Source organism: Mustela nigripes, chromosome 3, assembly GCF_022355385.1.
Source record: "Mustela nigripes isolate SB6536 chromosome 3, MUSNIG.SB6536, whole genome shotgun sequence".
Classification (NCBI taxonomy): Eukaryota; Metazoa; Chordata; class Mammalia; order Carnivora; family Mustelidae; genus Mustela; species Mustela nigripes.
In genome coordinates this window covers 178323604-178345480 of record NC_081559.1, presented here as the reverse complement: position 1 = coordinate 178345480, position 21877 = coordinate 178323604, and the positions used below count along the sequence as shown (strand labels likewise).

The 21877-nt window shown below is 38.2% G+C and overlaps 1 protein-coding gene across 2 annotated transcripts in view; it reads right to left on the bottom strand.

Moving 5' to 3' along the window:
- COL14A1 (collagen type XIV alpha 1 chain) overlaps positions 1 to 21877 on the bottom strand; it is a 218387-nt gene that overhangs the window by 164856 nt on the left and 31654 nt on the right. For both annotated transcript variants that reach the window (XM_059395092.1, XM_059395093.1), the window contains exons 4-5: positions 19958 to 20101; positions 15577 to 15666 (exon numbers count right to left, since the gene is read on the bottom strand). In XM_059395092.1, the coding sequence (XP_059251075.1) occupies positions 15577 to 15666; positions 19958 to 20101 (234 nt within the window). The remainder of the gene's footprint in view (positions 1 to 15576; positions 15667 to 19957; positions 20102 to 21877) is intronic.

Below are 21877 nucleotides of genomic sequence, written 5' to 3'. Positions count from 1 at the left end.
ATAGATTTTACTTCCTTGGAAAATATATGGTCCTTTAAAAATACTTTTATATAGAGTTTGCTTTAACATTTATTTGTACAATTATCTGGTTATTTCCTGATTTTTCTAAGATAATACAGACTCAAGAGAGGCTGTTTCGCCCGAACATCTTTATTTAAGAACAAAACTTGCTCAACGTCACAAGCCCGGGTACTACATGCACATTTATTTTCACGTCTGCATATAGTACTACATGACTTGGGCGTGTGTTCATGTTGGTTCTTAGGGGATTTTCTGAAAAATGCAACCACTCAATCATCTCTGTAATTCCAATTCATCCATAACAAACAGATTCTGACATTTTGTGATTTCTAAGGCTGAGATCCCTACTCAATCTGACAGCAACAGTCAGGCCTGCAGGTGTAGACACAAGAGGTTTAATACAAAATTCTTAGATAAGAAGGAAGGTATCAGTCAGACAAACCCAAGCATTCCTACAGCGGACAGACTCTATCAAAGTCTATAGCAGGACTCATAGCTCTAAGATATCTGATTTAAAGAAGAAAAACCCATACATTACAAGTTCTTTTAAAAATGAGGGACTTGAGGGGCACCTGGGTGGCTCAGTCAGTTAAGCGTCTGCCTTCGGCTCAGGTCATGATCTCAGAGTCCTAGGATGGAGCCCCACATTGGACTCCCTGCTCAGCGAGGAACCTGCTTCTCCCTCTGCCTCTGCCCCCTGCCCCCTGCTGTGCGCACCCTCTCTCGCTCATCTCATTCACCACTCTCTATCTCAAACAAATAAATAAAATCTTTTAAAAAAATGAGGACATTTGAAAACTTATTTAAGGAAGAACTATGTTCTCTTCCTACCAGAGAAGTCACAGGCAAGAATGATAAAATTTGCTGGAGGCCCTCAGACAAGGTCTGAAAATCCTTTTAAAATGTCTTAGCAAGCGTGGGGGACAGGCGGACTAAAGGAGCTAGAAGTCTATTGCGAGGAGAATCTCATCTCCTTGCCCTCAGGAAATCTTGTCATTTTACATACACAGGTATAACGTACTCTGCAGGTGTCAATGATTATTTTCTGATTCACTGATCCTGCCTCTTGTCGCTCTGAATTCCTGAACATATCAACTGTAATGCTTCACATCAAGAAAAAAGCCCCCAGAAATCAGCTTTCTGCTTTTTTATGATAAAAACACTCTTTCCGTTTACACAGTCTTCCTGAATCTTCTCCACAAGATTGTGACCCTCTCTCTTTGGGTCTAAAACAAGCTGCATCCCAATATTCAACAAAGAGCAGTTGATAATGTGAGGCACTCTGTTGCATTCTGTATGTTATTTTCTCTTCAAAATGAAGACATTAAGGAAACAGGAAATGGAAAATGGGTTGGAGACTGACAGTCCTTGGGTGCCTGAGATGTCCCAGGGCCTGTCATCCCTGTGCCAGAGGCTCATCCTCACATCCCTGACTTTAGTTACTCTGCTTTTGCTCTGAGAGGTCGGTAGTCCTCCCTTACCCATGGTCCTCCCTTATCCTGCGGTCATCATGGTCTAGAAGCAGATGATTCTCCCTCTGAGGTATCATCAGAAGGTCAAACGGAGCCTAACCCTTCAACACAGTGCCTAGGTCATTCCCCTCGCGCCAGCATTTTATCTTTCACACCGTCACAAGGAGAGGAAGGCGGGTATAAGACTGTAAGGTAATTCTGAGAGGGAAAGAGAGACCACATTGACAGAACTTTTATCACAGAGTAATGTTACAATGACTCTATTTTATTAGTAGTTCTTATTGTTAATCTCTCACTGTGCCCAATTTACAAATTAAGCTTTATCATAGGTCTGCACAAGTAGGGAAAAGGATTGTATCTAGAACGTTCAGTCCCATACGTGGTTGCAAACACCCACTGGGGGTCTTGGAACGCATCCCCGCAGATAAAGGGGGGACCCCCGTATGCCTAAGGTTGGATGGCTAGGTAGCAAGTGAGGCAAGATTTCACTCCAGGAGATGTTTCACCGCAAAGCCTGGGTGTTGTATTCTAAGCCACAGTGATCTCACAAAGTAATGAGGAAAATAAGGGTGAAAAGAGAAATTCAATATGGGAAGGAAAAAGTATTCTGAGAAAAATGTTTTTATTTATTCTCTTAAACCTTAGGCCGGAAAGCAATTCATATCATCTTCTGAAGTCTTCTTTGAGCATGTTTACACAGACTCAGGGACCTATGATGTGTCTCAGACCTTATACCTGATAGAGCATTCTTTGCTCGCTCTGTGCTTCTGTGAAATGTTCTGGAATGCTTGGAGGGAAGAAGTGAGGGGCAGAGGGCCGTAATTATATCACAGCTTCTCCGTGAACACAGTTGTAACAGATGACGATTTCTCAACCTTTTTTTTTAAATTAATAAATTTGTTTCTTCGTAAGACACATCAGCAGTTTATTAAGCAAGCTGAACTTGCTGAACTTCTCAACCTTTTCCTCACTAAATTAATAAATAAAATTACTTAACATCATTTTTTTAAAAACAGTAGGGTTTTTTCATGGAGGAGGGGCAGAGAAGGAGAGAGAATCGTAAGCAGGCTCCACACCCAGTGCAGAGCCCAACAGGGGACTCGATCCGACAACCCTGAGATCATGACCTGAACTGAAATCAAGAGTCAGACGCTTCACTGATGGAGCCACCCAGGTGCCCCTAAAAACAGGGTTTTGTTTAATATACCAAAAAGCTGAGGAACACACAAGAGCACACAGCTAGATCTCTGTCATTGAGAAATGGTGTCAATCAGTCCTTCTATTCCTCCTCGTTCTGATTTTGTCTTTTGAAGTCTTATCTTTGAATCTGGCGTTCTATATTTTCTTCAACAAGGACTCAGGGTGTGACTATCTACTTATGTTCTTCCAACCTCTGTTCTATTAGATCCCTTCTCAAATGTACATATTTTCTTTTTCATAGTCTGTCATAGTCTGTCAATCCCTTCTCTCGCTTTGAATATTTCTATGACTTTAATAATATTGTTTATTTAATCGTCTTTATGTCACCATTCCATAATTGAAATCCATGGGATCCTGAGACCACCCTTTTTGTGTCTTCTGATTCTTACTCATGGTACATGGTTTACTTCTATGTTTCAAAAGTTTGGATTCCAACCTCTTTCTTGGCATTGCTTTATCCATGGCCATCTTTAGTAATTGAGTTATAGGTCGTGCCTCAAATTTTGTGTTTGCATCTGCCAGGCACCTTCCTTTTGCCAACTCTGAGCAATTTTTATAGTAGTCTGTTGAATGGGAGGATCCCAGAGCATTTGACAAGTGTGAATTTGAATGCTTGATGTGAACATAGTATAGGCCCATGGTTATCAGTTCCCAAGATGTTATCCCTCACTCAGGGCACAGGCATAGACAGAAAGGCTTCCACAAAATCTCCCTGTGCATATTTTAGTCCATCCTGGTGCTGTTGCTGGTACACTGTATCAGCTGTCTAGATAACAGTAATTATAACAATAAAGAGAAAAAGAAAAAGGAGCAAGGGGACAGAGAAGCAGAAGAAGAAGGAAAAGGAGGAGGAGGAGCCTCTATCGAGCATGTCCAAGGGCGAGGCACCCACCTAAACACTTTATTGCATGAATTCCAGCTCACAACCTAACTCCAACGTCCAGTTTATGAATGAACCCAATCCCTCCCCTCTCTCCTCTAAGAGTCAAGATCTAACCAGCATTAATCTCCAAGCCCCACCCATTCTCCTTTGTTGTCACTGATCTTCTGACTTCTGCCTTCCCAAAATTCAGATCGCCAGCAATCCCATTCTTGTCGAATTGAACTCCTAGCCTTGAGCTTGGTAGATCTAAGACCCAGAATAACTGGTGGAAAAGGTAGTAAAAATTTCTAAATTATCTCTTAACACTGAGCCAAGAAACCATAAAATTAACAGAAAATAAGCAAATCTATTAAATAATAATAATAAAAATAACACCTTCAGAATAATCATGTTTCCTGGCTGCGCTCAGCCACAATGTTGATATATAATGAAGACCCGACTCTTCTCCAAAAATAACACCACAGGCACCAAGTCCCTGCCAGACTATGTTAGTGGAGTGAGAGTAGGATCCTACGTACTGGGAGCATCAGGGATTCCCAGTGCCCAACGCAGCGCTCAGCACCAAGCGGGTAACCGCCAAACCTCTTCTATGCATTCACTGTTAAATCAATAACGTGAAAGATTGATCTATGGTTATAGTGATTCATGTGAACTCTACACTGCGATATCAGTAGCCAATATGTATGTAGCATTTACTAAGTTCTAGGTCCTTGACACATGTTAACTGATTTAAACCTCATAACCACATTTTGGGAGCGGTCATGTCTCAGATTTGAAAAGAAGTCAAATGGGCTAGATAGTATGAGAAGCTACATCCACTGAAGGTTTATGTCGGGGAGCACATCTATGCCATCCTTATTGGAAATATCAACACATACCAGCTGTTCTCAGAAAAGCAATTAAATCACTCGGTTCATCAAATGATTCTGTTCCATTCAAAAAGCAAGGAACATTCAAAAGCAAGGAACAGCAACCTTTTTCTGAAAGGGGCAGGATAGGAAATGTTTTAGTCTTTGCAGGTCACAGGATACCTGTTGCACCGCTCAGCGTGGGTTTTGTGGGAAAGCGGCTGCAGACAATGCGTAAACGATGGAACCCGGCGGTGTTCCAATAAAAGTTTATATAAGAAAACAGGACTGTATGTGAGCCATAGTTTACCACTCCTCAAAAGAATAACTTGCATTCATTTCATTTTTTTTCCCATGGGAAAAAGACCCTCCCCTGATCTTCTCGTTGTAGAAAACTTTAAAAAAAATCATTATAAAAAAGCAAAGCGGGGGCGCCTCGGTGGCTCAGTGGGTTAAAGCCTCTGCCTTCTGCTCAGGTCACGATCCTAAGGTCCTGGGTTTGAGCCCCGCATTGGGCTCTCTGCTCAGCAGGGAGCCTGCTTCCCCCTCTCTCTCTGCCTGCCTCTCTGCCTACTTGTGGTCTCTGTCTGTCAAATAAATAAATAAAATCTTTAAAAAAAAAAAAAAAGAAAGAAAGCAAAGCGGGTCAAAGGTCTTAATTGAAAAACCACAAAAAGTGGGGAAAACCTTCTATATGACTTTTCCTATCTGTTTCATAATCTCTTTCAATCAGGTTCTGCATTCTTGTGCAAAACACCACGAATAACTGAAGAAAGATGTTTGGACAACAAAGGAAAAATAGCCGTAAAGGCAGACACGCCAGTATTATGCTCAAAGGCAAATACCACTTATGTTTGTGAGTTTGTCTTGGATTATTGAAGAAACATGTACGGTCAATTGAAAGCAAGTAACTCTTTCACTGCACAGCAATTTCCGTGAAGGATCTTAGCTCTTCCCATGTAAACGAGAACTCCAAACTATGTGAAATATGTCTGATTGTATCGCAACCACTATCAATGTGGACTCTTGGACCAACAACTGTAGACTGTAAACACAATAAGGAGCACCAGAGTTCAGTGTGAAACATGGGACTGACACACTTGTAAGAGGGGATGTGGCGAGTGGTACGTTATGACTGAGGTGGGGAAGGCCTTCTTGTTGCCTGCGGGCCCTGGGGACGTTCTTCTCCAATCGTCCGGGAGCCCGAACTCTTGCCTGGACTGTCACCACTGTTGAGAACTTATTTTTTTTTTAATTTTTTTAAAAAATATTTTATTTATTTATTTGACAGAGAAAGATCACAAGTAGATGGAGAGGCAGGCAGAGAGAGAGAGAGAGGGAAGCAGGCTCCCTGCGGAGCAGAGAGCCTGACCCGGGACTCGATCCCAGGACCCTGAGATCATGACCTGAGCCAAAGGCAGTGGTTTAACCCACTGAGCCACCCAGGTGCCCTGACAACTTACTTTTTAAGACAATCCTCCCCAGTGCCCTCAACATCCTCCCCAGCCCCGCACACACCTCACAGGAGCCCCTGCCAAAAACAGGAAGCCACTTCCTCTTCCACAAAACCCCTGACTGTCTTTGCCCTAGCCCAGGTCCTGATCACTGCAAGAAACACTTTGAAATAGCCCTTCTATGGAGGGGAAGGCCCCTCCATAATCATGTTTATTTTTTTTTAAAGATGTTATTTATTTGACAGAGAGAGAGCATAAGCAGGAGGAGCGGCAGAGGGAGAGGGAAAAGCAGGTTCCTTGTTGAGCTCCTTGGTGAGCAGGGAGCCCGATGCAGGGCTTCATCCCAGGACCCTGGGATCATGACCTGAGCTGAAGACAGAGGCTTAATGACTGAGCCACCCAGGTGCCCCATAATTGTGTTTAATGAGTAAAGCAAATGCACCGTTGGTGGAATAAATGGTCCTTCATGTGTTTGTTCACAGTTATCGAAACATGTGTCTAAGAGATTCTTACTTTTTCATTGTCCATTTTCCTGTATTTAATTCACTTCACTGATCTTTTTAAAGTGCAGGAGGAAGGTGAATCAGGGAAAAAAAAAAGAATTAGGATATTTAGGAATATCAAGCTATAGCTAAATTCTGGGGCCAACTCTAATCCATGAATAGAAGATAGATTTCACCTGGAGTGCCATTCTTTAAGCATTGCATGGTGAAGAATGCTAAGCCAAAACTCGCTGAGAACTGACATGCAAAATGCTCCAGAAAAATATGTACAAATCTGTTTTTTTTTTTTTTTAAAGAAACAGTAAAGATAAATTAGAAACTAATGAGTTTGGTCATTTAGAAGGAGTGAGTAAAGCTAGGTAGATGAAACAAGAACAGTGATACTTCTTTTGAGTGTTACCCTTTTGTATAATTGTTTTGCTCTCAGAACCACATTCATGTTTACACATTCATAAGTTAACCCAGCTGTATTGAAAATGAATGACAAAACCACAATGAAGAGGGAAGAAAAGAATTAACCCAAGATCCTTTTGGACACGGACATTTCATTATAGATACATGCTAAAGGCAAACAATTGAACTCTAATAGATTTATTCTTTTTACCATGTATATAGATTAGAAATTCTAAAGATACTTTTATGATTGAACAATGGAAGCAGATATATTTAAGATATTGGGGGCCACGTTTCCCAACTGTGTTGCAAAAGGGTGATAAATATGGACAGAGGAGGCTAGCATTAATTCTGTGAGATAGGTCTAAGGTAGAGGTAAGAAAAAAATGATGAGACAGATGATAGACAAATAGGGGTGTGTGAGGGGGTACATGTGTACCCTCAGCTAAGAGGACTTAGAAGTAACAAAAATCTAGAGGCAGTGGGCACATCCAGTGGCCACATCTTGGTTTCTAAATACCATACTCCATGAGAAGAACCCAGGACTTCTTGAAGGACTGATGGATTTCAGAGCAGGACAGAAAAAGGCTCCGGAATGTAAGATTTATGCCAGAAAGTAGGAAAAGGTTAAAGAATGATAGGCATAGGGGACAGCTGGACATAGCTCCCACTGAACAAATCTGGATGTATTTGAGCATTGAAATAAATAATGATAGTACTGGATTATAATCCATCCCATAAAATAAGGATCCATGAGTCCATATTGATACAAATAGACAAACAAATGTGGGAGAAGAGAAATATCTCCCTTACAGTAGAAAGCCAGCTAACACATGCAGAGTAAACAATGGAGTCCGGAAAATCACCATTTTCTAAACAGTATAGTAGTAACTGATTGAGACAAGAGTCATCAATGAATATTAAAACAAGTGGGTGAAATTTTAACAGGAAAAACAATATTTTCATAGTCTCAAAATGTCTTCTCACAGTTTATTTATTGCAAGGAGAAATAGACTTCATATTAACCGGGAGTTTACAAGTCAGGAAGTTCAGCTCTAATGGTCATCGAGGACCAAGAAACAAGACATGGAATGACTTCAGTGTGGGAGGTTGGAACTGATACTTCTCAGGTAAAGGCAGCACCCTCAAAAGGTTATATGTTCAGTGAAATGATGGAATAGAAAAATATCTGCTTTCCAGCAAAGACTCTGTATTGGCCTAAGGTCTGTATGGAAGAAAATGATCTCTCCTATGAATTTGTAATTATAGAAAAATTCTGAGTGTCTCAAGAGAATTAATAAATATAAATCATTACCACAAAAGGGCACCTCTCTGGAGAGGCCCACTCCTAAACCAAGTTGTGAAGAATTCCCACAACTGAGCTCATAAACCAATGTGACACATCAAACAAGGAAACAAACACCATGAATGAAAATCAGTACGACAAAAGAAAAAAAGAAGTTAGTCCCCAAATACTGTAGATAATATAATTTTGGGGCTCAGAATGTAAAATAAATACAATAGATATATTGTAATAATTTTTAAAAAAGCACTGCAATGGAACAAAATACCATAAAAATTACTAGCAAATTTATTAAAGAACTAAATGTAATTTCTAGAAATAAAAGATTTACTCACTGAAAAGGATGAAAAAGCCTCATTGTAAAGGCTAAAAAGCTGATTTGATAAAGGAAAAGAGACAATTAATGTACTAATAGAAAGGTAAAGGAAATTATACAAAATGTCATTGATAAAATCAGAGAGGTAAAAATATGAAAATGAAGAGACATTGATCACTGGAGAAGAGGCATCTTTTTTTTTTTTTTTTTTTTTTTTTTTTTTTTAAAGATTTTATTTATTTATTTGACAGAGAGAAATCACAAGTAGATGGAGAGGCAGGCAGAGAGAGAGAGAGGGAAGCAGGCTCTCTGCTGAGCAGAGAGCCCGATGCGGGACTCGATCCCAGGACTCTGAGATCATGACCTGAGCCGAAGGCAGCGGCTTAACCCACTGAGCCACCCAGGCGCCCCTGGAGAAGAGTTTTTATGAGAAATCTAATTTAAATACAGAGAAAGAGAGGAGAGAGAAACGAATAGATAACTGAGGGGAAAAAAAAATATTTGAAGAGCTAAACATTAAGAATTTTCCAGAACGGGTGAAAGAACTCTTAATTCTGGGAACACAAAGAAATCTGTAAGTAGGCTGTTGTAGTGAAACAACAGAATGCCAAAGAAAAAGGAAAGAAAATTTGAAAGGCATCTGGAGAGAAAAGAGAAATTACCTAAAAATAAACATTTAAACTGACAACAGGCTCATCAAAAATGGGAGCCAGAAGATAGTGACACATCTTCCAAATGACTGGAGACAAGAGCTCTCAACCGGGTACCCGGCTAATCTTTCAATATCAGAGGGGAGGGAAAGACATTTTTGGTATGAATAAAATTGAATTTATTAACACAGATCCTCCCTAAAAGAAATTGAACATCTAGAGAAAGTCTGACATACAAGACAGAATCTTGAGTAAATAAATTCATAAACATGGGAAAACCTATACAAACCCAGGCTGTTAAAATAATAATTATTATAAATATATCTTCATGAGGCAAAAAAAAATAATAAGCTAAACTTAATGAATCTGCCATGAATTATGTGAAATACAGGAGATGGATAACTGAAGTTAAAGTATTACAAAACTTTATGTTGGTTAGGAAATGGTAAACATACGGTTTAGCTTTAGACTTTGATTTTATATGCATGTTAAAATAGTAATTATAACCATACAAAAAATACATAAGGAACCTTTTAGTTCGGTAGGGAGAGGAATGCATTTTAAAAAATTGACCAACACTATATAAATAAGACATACAGGAGGGAAAACATAGGGGAAAATGTACAGTAATAGCACAAAATAAGTCACAAATCCAAGCTTTTCAGTAACTTCAAGATCTAAGTAGACTAAAGTCACCAATCAAAAAACAGAGATTGTAAGAGATAATATTACAAATCTAACTGAACACTCTTCACAAGATTACTCACCTTAAACCTTAGGACTCAAGTAGGGAAAAAGTTAAAGGATAGAGAATCAATGTGTTATGTCACTACTAAAGAAAATTAAGCCAGGATTGCTATATTAATATTAAACAAAACTGTCTTTCAGTCAAATATTGAATTACTAAAAATAAAGAGAACCATTGCCAAAAAAAAAAAAGTCCCTGGGAAAATACAACTTTTATTTTACCTGTACCTAGCCCATTATTTAAAGGAAAATTACTAGGGTTATAAAGAGAAATGGACAAAACAGACATTAGAGAAAGAGATTCAAATTTTTCTCACTGCCCACAATTTAAAGATTTTATTTTTTTTTATTATTTATTTGACAGACAGAGATCACAAGTAGGCAGAGAAGCAGGCAGAGAGAGAGGAGGAAGCAGGCTCCCTGCTAAGCAGAGAGCCCGATGTGGGGCTCGATCCCAGGACGCTGGGATCATGACCTGAGTGGAAGGCAGAGGCTTTAATCCACTGAGCCACCAAGGCACCCCCTCATTGCCCACAATTTAAACAATAAAATAAGTTTTCACAAATGTTTAAAAACTATTCTAACCACAATGCAATTTGCACAACACCAAAAACACATCAGTATCTTTTTAAGACTCTCCATAAGTTTAGAAATTAAATAACACAATCCTGGAGCACATGGGTGGCTCAGCCACTTGGGCATCCAACTCTTGATTTCAGTTCAGATCATGATCTCAGTGTCGTGGGATTGACCCCACGTCAGGCTCTGCACTCAGTGCGGACTCTGCTTGAGATTATCTCTCCCTCTCTTTCTACCTCTCTCCCTGCTCATGCACTCTCTAAATAAATAAATAAACATATAAATACTAAAAACATTTAAAACAGAAAATTAAATAATACATTTCTAAGTAACGTATGGATCAAAATAAAAAGTCTGCTAGAAATTAGAAAATAGTATGTCCTACATAATAATAATAATAATAAATCTCAAAATATCATGATATAGCTACAGCACTTGGCTAGTTTAGTCTTAAAAGTGGATATAACAAAAAGGAGAATTATTAATAACTAATAAGATAAAAATCCAATTCAGGATTTATAATATAATGTAATAATAAAATGACACTACAGACAAAGGGCTGACATCCAAGATCTATAAAGAATTCCTCAAACTCAACACACACAAAACAGTTAATAATGTCAAAAATGGGCAGAAGACATGAACAGACATACAAATGGCTAACAGACACATGGAAAACTGTCCATCCTCATTAGCCATCAGGGAGATTCAAATCAAAACCACATTGAGATACCACCTTATACCAGTTAAAATGGCCAAAATTAATAAGACAGTAAACAACATGTATTGGAGATGATGTGGAGAAAGGGAAACCCTCTTACACTGTTGGCGGGAATGCAAGTTTGTGCCATCACTTTGGAAAACAGTGTGGAGATTCCTTAAGAAATTAAAAATAGAGCTTCCCTATGACCCTGCAATTGCCATACTGGGTATTTACCCCAAAGATAGAGAGGTAGTGAAAAGAAGGGCCCCAATGTTCATAGAAGCAATGGCCACAGTCGCCAAACTGTGGAAAGAGGCAAGATGACCTTCAACAGATGAATGGATAAAGAAGATATGGTCATCTACACAATGGAGTATTATGCCTCCATCAGAAAGGATGAATACCCAACTTTTGTATCAACATGGATGGGCCTGGAGGAGATTATGCTGAGTGAAATAAGTGAAGCAGAGAGAGTCAATTAGCATATGGTTTCACTTACTTGTGGAGCATAAGGAATAACATGGAGGCCATAGAGAGATGGAGAGGAGAAGTGAGTTGGGGGAAATCGGAGGGGGAGATGAACCATAAGAGATTGTGGACTCTGAGAAACAAATGGAGTGTTTTGAAGGTGTGCGGAATGGATGTTGGATGAGTCTAGTGGTGGGTATTGTGGAGGGCACGTATTGCATGGAGCACTGGGTGAGGTACGTAAACAACGAATTTTGGAACCCTGAAAAAATTTTAAATTTAATTTAAAAAAACTAAATTAAAATTAATTAAATTTTAAAAAATTAAATTTAATTAAAAAATAAAATATATTATATATAAATATAATAAGGAAAGAATAATAGATACAAAAACATATAAATAAAGACACCTTAGGATCAACGAAATTGAAAATATGCATATACTACAACTGCATAATTCAATTTCTAGTTATATACTCTAGAGAAGTTCTACTGCATGTGCAGAAGGAGACATTAGCAGAAATATTTACAGCAAATTTGTAATAGCAAAATATCAGTAACAGTAAAAGTAGATGGGTTAAATACACTGGAGTACATTTATCCGGTGGGATTCTAGTCTACACAACAAAGAAGATGAGTAAATTGCCTCCATATAATTCAACATTAATAACTCAAAAAAAACCCCCTAATATTGTGTTATTAAAAAAAAGGCAAGTTGCAAAAAGATACCCATGGTATAATAAAATGTATATAAAATTTAAGATACAAATGCATAATTAAAATGTGGTTTCAGGATTCACATATATGCAATAAAATGATAAAGATACATGTAGGAATGATAAACACTGAATTTGGAATAATGGTAACCTCTAAAGAAGAGGGGAAGGGAATATATAAGGGTATATAAAGAGTTCCAACTAATTTTAATATGTTTATTTTTTAACTGGACAAAGTCATATATTACATTGTTTTTTAAAGATATTATTTATTTATTTGAGAGAGAGAGTGTGAAAGAGAGACAGCATGAGTGGGGGAAGGGTCAGAGGGAAAACAGACTCCCTGCCGAGCAGGGAGCCTAAGGTAGGACTCGATCCTGGGACTCCAGGATCATGACCTGAGCCAAAGGCAGTTGCCTAACCAACTGAACTACCCAGCCGTCCCTTATCACATTATTTTTATACTTTTTGTATATCTGATACATATTTAACAATAAATTACAACAATATAGTTATATATAAGATCATAAATTATTTGACAAATATTTCATGTTTCATAATCTAAGAAAATCACAAAGCCAAGACATCCATAAAAGTTAAGACTAGTGTAACTGTCATGAATTTTTAAAAATTATATTAAAAATTCTCAAAAATCATGAATAAAGTTGCAAGGCAAATAATACACCAAGAGAAGATATATGTAACAATATGACAATATAAGAGGAACAGTTTTAACACCCCAACTGTGTAGAAAACTTCCATGTAATCATAGAAAAAAACAAAAAACACAAACCAAAAGTGGACCAAAAATAGGTAAAAATACCAATGACCGCTGAAGATATGAAAAACAAAAAGACTCAAACTACGGAAAGAACCTAGATGTCCATCAACAGATGAATGGATAAAGAAGATGTGGTGCATAAAAAAAAATATATATATAATATATATATAATATAAATAATATAATATATATAAATAAAAAATAAAAATAAATAAACAAACAAAACGTCTCAACTTTACTAGTAATCAAAGAAATAGGAATTAAAGCAATGAAACATTATTGGGAAAAATTTTTAAGCATTGAGAATTTCAGATGTTGGAAAGAATTTATGTTTTAAAAAGAATACTATGCAGCCATCAAAAGAAATGAAATCTTGCCATTTGCGACAACATGGATGGAACTAGAGTGTATCATGCTTAGCGAAATAAGTCAAGCAGAGAAAGACAAATATCATATGATCTCCCTGATATGAGGAAGTGGTGATGCAACATGGGGGCTTAAGTGGGTAGAAGAAGAATCAATGAAACAAGATGGAATTGGGAGGGAGACAAACCATAAGTGACTCTTAATCTCACAAAACAAACTGAGGGTTGCTGGGGGGAGGGGGTTTGGGAGAAGGGGGTGGGATTATGGACATTGGGGAGGGTATGTGCTTTGGTGAGTGCTGTGAAGTGTGTAAACCTGGTGATTCATATCCCCCCTGGGGATAAAAATATGTTTATAAAAAATTAAAAATTAAAAAAAACAAACAAAAACAAAAACAGAAAAAACAAACTACTGAAAAAGGTATCAATTTGATAGACCTGATCAAAAATTTAAAATTTGCACATCCCTTACCCCTGAAATTCCACTTTTATTTTTTAATTTTTTAAAAGATATTATTTATTTGTTTTAGAATGAGAGAGAGCAAGCATGAGCAGAAAAAGGAACAGAGGGAAAGGGAGAGCGAATCCCAAGCAGACTCCATACTGAGCACAGAGCCCTGTGCAGGCCTTGATCTCACTACCCTGAGATCACAACCAACCAAAACCAAGAATCAGACCCTCAACTGACTTAGGCACCCAGGCACCCCCCCACCCCCACTTTCAGAAATGTAGTGAAAACTCTACAGTATCTAAATGCTCATAAGTATGGACAATAGTTAACACATTATCTGGGCCTTAAAAGGAATGAGATAGACCAATAATGACAGCTCACATTATTCACCGGTAGGTAATATTCTAGGTATTTGACATGTGTTGACACAGTTAATCCCTAAGACATGTTTGAAATAAATTCTACAGATGAGGAAACAGAGACATAGAAATTTGTATAACCAATATAAATCACCCAAGTATAAGGCAAAGGCAGGCTTTGAATTCAGGCAGGTAAAACTGCACTGATGCAATCAAACACTAGGCTGTCCTGCCTCCTGTTTGCAGTAACATGGAAAGTTCTCAAAGCATGAGAAGCAATGCATGGAACAACAAATACATTACAGCAGGCTATGCACACACGCCTGTACATTCACAGAAAAGTGACCAAAGAGTCACATGCCAGAGCATGAAAATAAACACTGGAGCAGGTTGTTGAGTGACAATATTTGTAGCTATTTGCATTTTACATTTTTAATGGCCCATTTAGTTATCTTTGCATTCAGTGAATATTTACTTAGACACCTGTTATGTATCAGATATTATTAGCTACTAAGGAGTCAGTAATGACCTGAAACAGACAACAGTCCTTGTTCTCTTGGATCATACAGTCAAGGGGAAAGGCAAATATTCCAATTATAAGGAAATATAAAATTATAACTCTGGCAAATGCTGTGAAGGAAAATCAGTTGTTGTATGAGGGCCTGTAAAGGAGGAGATTAGTTAGGGAAGGTTTCCAAGAAAGTGATGATTAAAATGAGCTTTGCAGGAAAAAGAGGAGGTATTTATGCAAAGTGGGTGATGGGGGAGAGTGTCTCCCGCAGACAATGCAGCAGAGAAAGACTAGATCTTTAAAGGCTCTGAAAGAGCCCGCAGGGCTAGAAAGCAGGGAGTTGTTTAATGAAGGAGAGGCAGGGACAGGTAAGTTCCAAGGGTAGGCGGGGCTTGGAGGTCCAAGAGCAGTGGGAAGCTACTGAAGGGGTTCTAAGGTGTGTGTGGGAAGAGCCTAAGGTCAGATTTATTTTGAAAAGATTCCTCCAACTTCTCAGTAGAAAACAAATTGAGATTTTGCTAAATAATCCTTTACGTCGGGCAAAGAAGGGGCAGTTTCTCTGAGTACTGGCAATAGATGAGGAAAGAAATGAACAGATTCGGTCTAGTATCTCAACAGAAAATAAATCCATGAGAACTTGATGAGATACTAAAGATGGAGAGGAAAGGAGAGAAAAGTACTGATAGTTAGTAGATATGAAGAGTGGAGGAGTAGTGGGGGGCTGAGGGAGATTTCCATATCAGATCTGCACTCTTCTGATGGGGCCAATGGCCAGGTACGCGCATATTGCTTATGGTATTAAAACAACTCAAGCCCCTGAATGAGCAAATCCAAAAAAAAAAAAAAAATCTGACCTTCTACTGGTGGAGTTGGTTTGTTCCCATTTCCTTTATCCACAACCTTGACTCTGGGTTTTGGTTCCTTTCTTTTTTCCAAATCTATAACTGGAAGAAAAGGAGAAACGCAACAACATGTCATGTTAACGTATAAAAGAAAATATTCAATGAATTTTACTAAAACCCTTGAAAGTATTGGGAGTACTAAGTAGAAATGATCTTCACAGCAGAACTCCATTCCCAAAGATTGGAAATGCTATTTTATTTCAGCTTGTCGTGGGAAGGTGTGGAAAACCCTTAAGGAATTGCTTTGGTCCAGTACTCACTATGGGCAGATGTATCAAATAAATTCAACCTTTCATAACTGCTATAAAATCAGCATGATTATCCCCATTTCGTACATGAGGGAAGCAAAGACCAGGAGGCTAAGTAACTAAAACATATTTCATAAAACCAGAATGTACTGGCCCAGGATTCAAGCCATATCTTCTAGTCTCTGAACAAGGACTATGAGTTGGCCCCTGTTCTAGAAGGATCTTGGCCATGAATATTTGGAGTTGGTCTGTCAGCAACAGAACATGGAGAATCCAAAACAATTTCCTTTCAAACTTTAAAAAAAAAAAAAAAAAAGCTTCCCTATTAATATATAATAGTATTTCTTTGTCAGTATCAGTATGAAATATTCAGGGGCCCAGAATTAATGAATCTATACAATCTACTCCCTCATACCTCCACTTTCCACTGCTTAAACTCTACAGCAATCTCCTGCTATTGCCTGGCACCTTAACTTGTTTGCATCAGCTCAGACCACCGCCAATGGCAATGGTTTCTGCACAAATAAAACACCCATGAAAAGGCAGAAGGGATCCTCTGGTGAGATATTTCATTTAATTGTTGCATTCACTTCACAGAAATCAGCAGACTTACTGCAGGGTGGGCTTTGGAGGCGAAGGAATGATTTCCTCTGAACCACCCTTCCTGCCTTCTCTAGGGTGTTAGTCCATTAACCCTGTCTCTATCACCCCTCCTCCTCCTCTTCTTTCTACTTCTTTCCATCCCTTTGCTGAAAGGGTTTGAGACTTGCCAGTTGCCAAGGTCATGTTGCTCTAATTCTATTACTTGTTTCCATAGAAACCATCCTTGGCTTTCTGGAGCCTAGAGGTTAAAGTCCAAGATTAAAAAATAATAATAAGATGGCTTGATCCTGCTATTCCCACTGACCCTCTAACTTTCTACATACATTTTTTTTCCAGATCTAACTCTCTTGACTTCTTTAGAAGCCTTGACCACTTTGGAACACCCCTTTCTCTAAATTCTTCTCTTCGTCTGTTTTTACGAAGGCATTATCCTGGATTTTCTTGTATCCCTCCGACCCCTCATTTATATTCTCATTTTTTGGATCCTTTCTCTGTTTCCATTCCTGAATCGTGATCATATACTAAATTTGCCCTGCATCTCGGCACACCCCGCCTATCATTTTGTCACTCCACAATTTTAACGCTCCCACTTCTGTGGGTGATTTCCAAATCTATATCTCCAACCCCACCCACCCATAGGCCATGGCCTCGAATTGCTTACACCCTGTAAAAGAAATCTGCAATTTTAACTCCAGAACAATTGTGCTGCGTGGTCATGGAAGCAGAGATAGATCTGGCAAAGAATAATTCCAGAGGTGGAGACCCAGGGACGCTTCACAGGGAAGGTAACATTTGAGCCAGACTTTGGAAAGACAAGCACGGTTTTATAGGCAGAGGTTAGCAAAAGGTCATTCTAATGAGGAAAATGGCAGCCAAAGAGAAAATCTGGGCCATAGACCATTTTGATATATATATAACAGTCACTTTCCATTGTGCCCCAAGGTTACATGTATGATGCAACACATGTCACACCAAGCTGTCATCTTCCTCCTGCAGGAGGCAAACTATATTGGAAAACAGAAACAGAGTAGCATTAATCACGACAAGAGCAACCATGCCCTACTGTGAGCTGAAGTAAATCAATCCACAGTATTACAGGCATATATCATTACCCCGACTTGCAGATGAGAAAACTTGAGGCCGGGCTTGATTTGCTCGGCCAAATACACACACCAGATCAGAAATGTCTTTCCCTCTTCAAAATCCAAAAGCACGATTTCTCATGCTTCCCCATGTATCAGAAGATGGACTTACAAGGACTTCAAATCTCTACACTAACTGTAAACCTACATGCACAGCATTTGTCTGGATCATTTTCCTGGATCCAACAATGGGAGTTTCCTGGGGAAGGGGAGCCAGGCTTTGGTTCCATCTCACGTGGAACAAAATGAAAAAGAAAACCAAAGTTATTTTAATATTATTGTTGCAGACTTTTATTTGGGAAGAATGAATCCCTGACAAGAATAATTTCATATTGGTTTTAATATTTGATTTATATTTATACTTCTATATTAATCATTTATATAGGATTACCTTTAAGTTATCCAACTTACCAGTTAGACAGTCTCAATAAGATTATTGCAGCAGAACTAAGCAAACTGAAAACCACTGAACTTCTTTTGAAGTGTTCTGAGTAGACAGCTACTGGCAGAACTTTTTCAGGTTACCTGTTTCTCAGGCTGCTCAGTCAACGGACTATCTGGGATAATCCATTGCAACACCTTCCATCTAAAGGAAAATGTCTCCATGTCCTTTCACTGCTTCTCAAAAACTTGAAGAAGAGCTATTTTGCTTACTCGTGTCAAAATGTCAGAGGCCAGAAACGGAAGTGCGGTGCCAATAAAGGCAGACAAAGGCTGATTTATATTGGAAATAACATCAAAAGTTTTTCTGGAACTTCCAGATAATGTGAATCTCAAAAGAATGTCACGTTTAAAATATCTGCATGTCCTACTGACAGGTGGAATCACCCAATGTCTTTGTTCAGAAGTTTCAAGAGGTAGCAGGTTAACAAAGTTGGTTTCTTTTTTAATTAAAAAAAAAAATCACAAAATACATGCCATAAAACATTACTTAGAAGAGGAAGGGGAAAAAGGAGAGAGGGCAGAAAATCCAGCTAGAACATTGCTGCACGCACAGTTCTGGATTCGTAGGTAAATGCCACAGCCTTCCAGATCTGTGGAGTAATCTAAGGGCAGGATGTGAAAAGCTATTGTTAATCGAAATGATGTCCAGAATTTGCTTCAAAATTAGGGCAGAGTGGTGGGGGGAAGATAATAGATGAAACAAGACTGGCCATGAATGGTTAGTGACTGGTGGATACGTAGGGGTTTATTCTACTACCCTGCTAATTTTTTTAAATATGTTTAAAATTATCCTTTAATAAATTGGAATTTTTAAAGAGTATATATTAACAATGAAGTAACACCAGGACAGTTAAATTATTAAATTATTAATGAAAATTAACCAGGACAGTCCTCTTCTGTTTGCTTTCACAATACGCAAATCTTTGTGGTCCACATATGAATGGCCACTCCCAGGAAGAGAGGGTTGCTGGGGTCTCTGCTCACGAGAATATAGGGTCCATGGGTGGGGGGCAATGATTTGTCATGTTCTCAGTACCTAAAATAAGGCCTGACACTTAGTAGCCGTGCAATATATATTGGTTAAGTGGGGGAAAAAAAGAATAAATGAATGAATGAATATCTATCTCCCAAAAGACAAAAGAATCACAACCTGTAAGAACAACTTTTAAACTCCGTATAAGGAAAGGCTTTCTAATGACATAGATTGGGCTTTCTCCCCTGCTTAGAATATCTTTGTATGTCCTGCTTTTCATTGTCTGCCCAGTTTACTCTTTGAGAACTGGCTCAGATTTGAAGCTATCTGCCATCCATTCTTATTCCTGCCTATCACTGAGACAGAGAGAGCTTCTGCCTTCACAGAGAGCCCTGAATCTCCATCCCTGACCCTTACGGCATTCACAGAGCTTTTTGTCATGGGACCTGGCGTATAATAGGTTGATGATAAAAACCAACTGATTTATCAAGAGAAAGGGTCAAATGTCTTGTTATAAAGGTTGTTTACATAGAGGCTAGACTGCCACTTGCTAGGAATACTACAGAGCAGGTGTAGGCATCAGTCACTGAGTCATTTGGTATGTATTCACTTAGCACCTATGAGTACTGGGTAGACGAGATGTCTGGGTAAGGTTCAGAGGACATCTCGTCTACCCAGTATCTAATACAGCATGAAAAAAGTAAAATTTAAAGGATTTAAGTGGGCATGCATTAAAACAGGTTAAGGGAGGGGCAGAGGGGTAGTAGTGATAGAAGGAACTCATGGAAGATTTCACCAAATATCTTTCAAGATCTCCTCATCTAAACAATCCAATTTTAACCTATCATAGTATTTACTCCAGACTTTAACTCAGAGCTGAAACAGAGTCCGATGGTAGCACTTTAAGAACAGTACATACGTACTTCTGAATTGACCTTGGGCTGGCTTGCTTTCTTTGTCTTTATTGTATGCAATAATTTGAACTGTGTAATTCTGGTCTGGCATAAGACCTTGAATAATTGCCTTAGTTGCCGTGTTCTGGAGATTCAATTGATTGGTTTTGCCACCTATAACAAAACAGAAAGATAAATCAGGACTAAGAAACAGATTCACTGGATACATTAAGAAAATTTATTAATCAGCAATCAAGATTTTAAAGGGTGAAAACATTTTAAAAAATACACAATGGTGCATATGCATATACTACTTAATTTTAATATATTGTTCCTTCTCATTCTTAGTTGTACTCTTTGCATTAGATCATTTCAACAGTTGCCTAAATTAGACAAAACACATTCACAAAAATCTTTCATCATAATGCATTACTGCTTATACACCAGGGAAAGCCACAGTATAGGATTAGGAGAAAATAAGCCCTCAGCATAGATACAGTCTTCAAGGAAAGGGAAAGATAAAGGCAGACTGAACAACATTATCTATGCTGAAATTTTTGCTATGGTCTCTCTAAACTGAGTCAAAGCATCCCTAAAGCATTAGCAATTTAATTATCTTAAATCTGAGCATAACTGGCTCAGGATGTTGACAGAACCAATCATTGCCCAGCTACTTAAACGTTAGCGCGGTTCATGAAAAGATTTCAAATCTCCAGTATCTCTCCATCAAATCATAATGACATCTAAGGCTATTGTGGAAATACTGTTGATTAAATACTCAACTTTTATGCCAAATTCCAAATATGCTTTTCTTTTCTAATTTCTGGCAACAGTTACTAAGTATAAGAGGAAGGAAATTGAAAACTCCCTCGCCGCTAGCAATGACAGCAAAAAGGACCTGAAATCTGCTGAATGAATTAAACATAACACAGATTACAATGTATTTTAATCATATTCCCATAAATTAATGATGTTGTGTCTGAAATTTGATGCTGCTATCACCTATGCTGCCTGCTACTAGAAGGCAGAACGGAGCCCTTTTCTTGCCAAAACACATTTCTTTAAATGCATTTATGTCCAAGATGTTAAACCTGGTTTCACAAACGTCTATTATTTAAAACCCATCTTCTACAAAGCACACCAAATAAATCTTTCTTAATGCGTATTTCACTAAAAAAAAAAAAAAAAAAGTTTCTTAGAATACTGTGTATTAGACTCCCTCTCTGAGGGGCTTAGGTGTATTATTTTACTAACAGCTTTGAGAATTCTGCAAGTTAAAAAATCTTTAAACTCTTTAGAATAGGACTTCTTCAGTTTCTTTGACTATTAAACCATTTGGTTGTATCATAGTTATTAGCATCTTGCAGATTACCATGGAACACACTTTGGGAAAGACTGGTATAAACTGTATTAGGAACATGTCTTGAAGGGCTAAAATGTCTACCTTTTGTGTCTGGATGCATTTATTATTCTTTTTATTTACTCTAGTTATTTTATGTTTGACCAAGTAGGTAACAGAGTGTCAACACTGTCTTATTAGCTTGGGTCACTGCAGTAAGGGCACCGAGGCACTGTAAAAATGGAACCTGTATTCATGAAGGAATAATTTGCTTTCACTCTCAATTTTTATTATGTCTCTGGAAGTGTTTAAGTAAGAGCTGGAGGTTTGCCTTGTGAGTGTGGTATAGCAGAGGTGATTGAAGGATCTGGCTGAGATTTGGTTCAGAGGCTACACAAGTCACTCCTAAGACTCCCTGATTCCTTAATGCCAACTATATGTGTACCGAACAGTTTAGTATTATCAGTAACTAATACTAAAGGGAAAGTTAAGACACCAATTACCTGGAAGAAAAAGAATAAACTTTCAAGATCAGACATGGGGAATTCTCAGAGGTACCACAAATTAGAAACTTGTATTTTGACCTTTAAGTCATAATGATGTTCAAGAAT